Genomic DNA, 5618 nt, shown 5'->3' on the forward strand with positions numbered 1-5618 from the left:
ATGGCCGTACCGGGTAGGTCGGGCACCCTAGAATTGCCCGACAGTATGTATGCTATATGATTGTATGGTATGTGGTACGATGGGGGGAACTCATTAAGCTTTGTGTTTACAGTTTGCAGTTTTGGTTTCATGTACCTCTTCAGCGAAGGGGAAGGAGCTGGCGCGGTAGCGGCACATCATACACACACTCCCGTTTTTCTGCATCATGAGATATTCTAGGATTTGTACTCTGACATTATTATGACTTATGTTTTGGGTTTTCAGACGTGAAATATGTTTTAAGAAATGATATGGTTGAATGTTGTTTATTTTCAAAGGTTTTACAAAGTGTTTAATTGAAAATGAAAATTTTGGACTTGAAAAATTGGGTCGTTACAAAGTGACTTGAGGAAATCACATACTATAGCATATGGTAGCTTGAAGTGTTGATACGTCTCAATCTTTATACTAAATACTCTCATAATGAATAATATTTCTTCTAGGCCCATGTTGACAAAGTCTGCTTGGTATGAACATACTCTACACGATTTCTCATAAAAGTGTTTTGGTAGAATGTATATTTCATCAAAGATCTTTTCTTATAGGTCTTCACATGATGAGGTCTCTCACTTTACCAAATCTCGTTTATGTCTTGTCCATGTTTGTTTTGGTATTTGTACAGACGTTTAAACTCTAGAGGTAGTCTTTGGTCCATGGGAAGAGTGAGACGTGGGACATAACCTTCATCATAGAACACTCTGGACAACTTTATGTTGGGAGAAATAGGGATGTCGTAGTAGGTGTTGTCATTCAGAGTTATGTAGGTAAGATGCGGGACATAATCTTCACCAACCAGTCAATGAATTGGAGTCACCCATGATTGAATAAGGGTTTCATCCATGTTGATGTCATGCCTAGACTATTGAAAGATCTCCTCTTGAAGCTTCACAACACTCCAGTCTCTCTTCTTTTGTTTGGTTGCGGGGGATTTTTCTTCTTTGTAAAAGAGTAGAAGATTTTTTCATCATTAGATATGGTTTTGATAGGGGAAGAATGGAGAGCTTCACTTGTTTTTTGTGGGGAACTAGGTGGAGTTTTTCCATTAGTTCCTTAGAGTGGACAAGAGATGTCTTCACGTAAGATGGTTTTATCTACGGTGGAGGAACTGGAGTTTCAAGCTCAATATTTTCTTCGACTTCAACTTCATTCTCTGTAGACTTCCCCCTTTTTGAGGAAGAAGGCGCCACCTTCTCCTCAAATTGACAATATTTTAATTCTTTGAGAAGCTTCATCACCTTCACAAATGAGATTTATGTCTTGGCATTGACTTGAGTGGTTGGGAGAAGATTTGGATCAATTAATATGGTTAATGATGTCCTCTGGTAACTTGAATATCTTTTGAAGGGTATAACAAGGAACACTCATTAATGGAGCTGCTTTGGTCACCATTTTAGTAAGTACCTACAAAAGAAGATTGTTTGATTTCTTCAAGTCGTTGATTTCTTTGCCGAGTTCTGTGTAGGTCGTGTCATAGCCACGATGACATTTAGTTATCAAATCACCCATTTCCTTTGAGAATACCTTCATATTATAATCTATCTGCTTTCATACAACCCTCATTTGCTGAACCATATTATTACCTCTTTTCATCATTACCTCTTGATCTTTCATTCGTGATTCATCTAACTCTTTCATGCCTTTTTTGATGTAAATAAGTACTGGTTAATCCACTGGATTCTTTCTATCTTCAAACCTTGATACCCGATCAACTAGCTAATTAAATTCGAAGGAAATAAGAAAATGCTCCTTTGGTGGTGATTGAATGGATACTACACCAAAGATCTTGTCGACTTTCTCATTTAGGGCATTGAATTATGAACTTAACACAAAAGGCTTGGGTTTCTTTTTCTTTGGGGAAGATGGAGGATATTGGTTCAGTTGGTGGAATGATGTGAAACACTGACTCATATGATAAATACATGTGTACATCGTTTAACCGTTAATCATTATACTCGCTCACATCAAAGCCAAAGATTGGTTCTTCAATTATCTTCACTTATTCGCCATTTGAACATTCGTTACTTGATTCATTGACATCTCCGACCTTTGTGGTGTTTCCTTCGTTTTCTCTTTTCATCATATTTTCATCATTTTTATCCATTCATATGCCTTCTGAATGTTATGGAAGGTATGTGCTTTGAGAATGATGTATGCGAGGTAATGAGCTATCATGTGTTCAAATTGCTTAGACTCTACGATCATTTATTTGACGGATGCAAATTTAGCTTTTATTTCTCATAAAGATTTCTTGAACTTTTCAACCTCCATAAACTCCTCTAGAGTCTTGGGTTTGTAGTTTGACCAACTATCACCTAAAAGAGTTATACTACTGGTAACCATCGGGGTATCCCCTGGTTCACAAATCCTTGCAACGAAGTACTCCATGTGCCTAAATCACATGTCTGTAATGTAGACGAAGCAATATTTACAAGACTTCCTTGGTCTAAAACCAAGTTTGGCCTTAGACTTGTTCTGGAAAAGGTCTCTGAAAAAGGACCTTATGGTGCATTGAGTGTTTGTGATTGAAAGAAAGAGGACAGAGCCACAAGGGAAACAAATTTGGGTGTGATTTATCCTGGAGACCTTAGGAGTTTTATCGACATCAAGGTTCGTTTTGAACCTTGATTGGGCTTCGTCTCTATCTTTCGGTGAAACACGTACACTTTTTGCACGTGAGTGGCCAGTTGGTGTTCTTTCAGATGATCCAAGATCCATTGCCCTCCACAACTTTTTGAGAAGCTCCGATACCTAGTATAGGTTGCTTTTTGGCTGAGTAGGATGAGAACTTTGATAAAATTGATGTCCATTATTACAATTATTACATATTATTATTATGTAGAATTTAATAAAATGGAGAAAACAATAAAATACAATGAAAAAAATAACCACATAATTAATGAGAGTGTCACAACAAATATTTATTTATTTATTTATTTATTTGAACAGATAATCAAATAAACTGTTTTTTGTATTTGTTGGAAATTAAAACACGTTTGGAAATCGTCTTGTCGTGGGGTGACTAGTGAGAAATGGTTGATTACCTATATGAAGATTCAAAGCTTCCTTTTGGATAGCTATAATGAATAAAAAAATAAAATATTAACAATAAATAAAAATTTGAATTGTTATATATTACATGTTAGCATGTTGAATACATGGCCCGATGACATGGCAACAATGAGAAATATAATTCAATGCCATATATTAAAAAAAGTAAAATATTCGTTTTTTTCTACAATATCCTTCAATTAATGGTGTATATGAATCATCCAGCCAGTCTGTTTTGATCCATCGAACCGTGGTGCTTTACTAGTCTTAAATGACAATATTTAAAGAAAGGTCTTTGTTGCATTGATATGGCCTTTTCCAAAATTTAATGAAAATGTCTATTTGGTGAGCTGGGAAGCCTTTTACACGGTGTTATATAGGATTTATGGTAGGCACGATGTTTGAAAATGGCATTTTATATAGTCGCTGCTTAGTGTATAGATAAGTTCCAAATTATTATACATAGCGTTGAAAAAAATATTAATGATATGTGGCCAGCTGGCCAAATAAATACAATATTAATTATTTGTGCATTGTATATTTGCACATTGCGATTTACAACTCTTTTGATGTTTGGAACAATATACTGAATATAGTAGGTACCCATGTGGTGACAAAGTCTTATAAAATAATCGGTTATGCCTATTTAAATTGCGTTCACTCTCAGTTACGCACATCTCCATCTCTAAATCATATCATCATAGAGAACAAAAATGGCAAAATTTTCTGTTCTTTTCGTGGCAACAATGTGCCTTGCTAGTCTCTTAGTAGCATCTGCAGATTGGAATATTTTGAATCAAAAAACCAAATCCGGCCTCAAAATCTCTCTAAGAAACTACTGCGAGAGTTGGAGAATAAATGTTGAGTTAAACAACATTCGTGAATTTTCAGTAGTTCCATCTGAGTGTACAGATTACATTGGAAAGTACATGAGTGGGACTCAGTTCAAGGCCGACTCTGAGGCTACGATAGAAGAATGCACACTCTACCTCAACACCCATTGTGATATAAAGAAAGATGGCAAGGACGCTTGGATATTTGACATTGATGACACTCTTTTGTCAACTGTGCCTTTCTACAAGAAACATGGAAACGGGTAAGTGTTAAATCTTGTTACTATTAACAAATCTTGCGACTTGGCATACAATTATGATTTTTTTTTTTTTTTAAATATATATTAGGGGGGAGAAGTTGAATGCAACGGATCTTGAAGGGTGGATGGCTCAAGGCAAGGCTACGGCGATTGATTATAGTTTGAACTTTTTTAATGATATTAAGAGAAGAGGAATGCAAATCATTTTGATTTCTTCAAGGAAAGAGTATCTTAGAGATGCTACTATTGACAACCTTGTTGATGCTGGTTTCCATGGTTGGAAGAGTCTTTACCTAAGGTGTGCAATGCGTTCTTTCCCTTCTTGTTTCAACTCCAATATGTATGGGGACATATTGTGGATTTTTATTTGGATCTCACATGATGCTTTAGGACATATATAGTGGTTTGGACCACATTAGAGTTGTTGGAAGAATAATTTTTTTTTGCAGACAAAATTATGAGAGCTTTAATTCAAATATGAATTGATCTCCTTATGGCAACGACTTTTATAATACCAACATCTAGTGGGTCAGTACTATATACTAGATTAACGTCTTACATGATATTTTAGAGGTTGTTGGTAGAGTAATCCTTTTATAGGAACAATGAGTCCTTTCTCCTCAGGAAGGGGTAACACAGTTTGCTTCTAGGATGATGTACTTTGCTTAGAAGTTGTTGGAAGAATATAACATGTTTTTGAAAAGTGGCTGACTTTATATTTTGTTTTATTCAATTAGGGGTCCAGAAGACGAATGTAAGAAGGTTGAGGAATTCAAGGGCGATGTAAGGAAAGAGTTGGTGAAAAATGGTTATCGTATATGGGGGATATTGGGAGACCAGTGGAGTAGTATCAAAGGAGTAGAAACCGGTAGAAGGCCCTTCAAGCTCCCCAATTCTCTTTACTATGTTTCTTGAAATCAAATCAAATGCCTCCTGCAACATGCAATTTTTAGTTTCATTTTTCTCACATCTTACCATTGTCAAAAGTGAAATAGTGTCGTCTTCATTCCAAATTGGGTCTTGTTTGTATGGCCATGTAAACTAAGCTAAATGCATTTTTTTTTTGTGTGTGTGGATCTCCATTTATTTTTTTAACCAACCCCTTTGTGATATTTGGAGTGAAAATGTCTTTATTAGACGTGATAAAATGTAAGGCCGGATAACGACTTAAATCGGGTACCAGTTCTATTGACTGGAACCACTTTTATCTAGTGTTATACCATATCTATTGAATTATTAAAATAACGTGTACCTTACTTAATCCATCTTTCATATAGAGGAAAGGTCTTTTTTTTTGCTAGCCTCTCAAGTAGAGAAAATAAAACAATATAAAAAATACAGAAGAAATGATAATTGTTGTCTTTTGGTTTAGATCAAAGAATCTTTTGACTTTCTACTTCTAGAGTTGTAATATGGTTTCGTGGTTTGGTGTCATTTA

General features: G+C 35.5%; 1 protein-coding gene across 1 annotated transcript; it reads left to right on the top strand.

Moving 5' to 3' along the window:
• Positions 1 to 3708: 3708 nt before the first annotated feature.
• LOC145003472 (acid phosphatase 1-like) lies at positions 3709 to 5292 on the top strand. Its single transcript, XM_078962603.1, has 3 exons — positions 3709 to 4183; positions 4269 to 4478; positions 4918 to 5292. Exons 1-3 carry the CDS (start codon positions 3801 to 3803, stop codon positions 5093 to 5095), a joined length of 771 nt encoding a protein of 256 aa, XP_078818729.1. The 5' UTR covers positions 3709 to 3800; the 3' UTR covers positions 5096 to 5292.
• The last annotated feature ends 326 nt before the right edge of the window (positions 5293 to 5618 follow it).

The sequence above is a fragment of the Lactuca saligna genome, chromosome 6, assembly GCF_052625555.1.
Source record: "Lactuca saligna cultivar CGN05327 chromosome 6, ASM5262555v1, whole genome shotgun sequence".
Taxonomy (NCBI): domain Eukaryota; kingdom Viridiplantae; phylum Streptophyta; class Magnoliopsida; order Asterales; family Asteraceae; genus Lactuca; species Lactuca saligna.

Bases quoted from the DNA above. Each gene is read 5' to 3' on its own strand.
- LOC145003472 (XM_078962603.1), top strand. From the start codon at position 3,801: ATGGCAAAATTTTCTGTTCTTTTCGTGGCAACAATGTGCCTTGCTAGT. The intron at 4,184-4,268 runs GTAAGTGTTAAA...AATATATATTAG, and splicing joins TACAAGAAACATGGAAACGG to GGGGGAGAAGTTGAATGCAA. The intron at 4,479-4,917 runs GTGTGCAATGCG...TTATTCAATTAG, and splicing joins TGGAAGAGTCTTTACCTAAG to GGGTCCAGAAGACGAATGTA.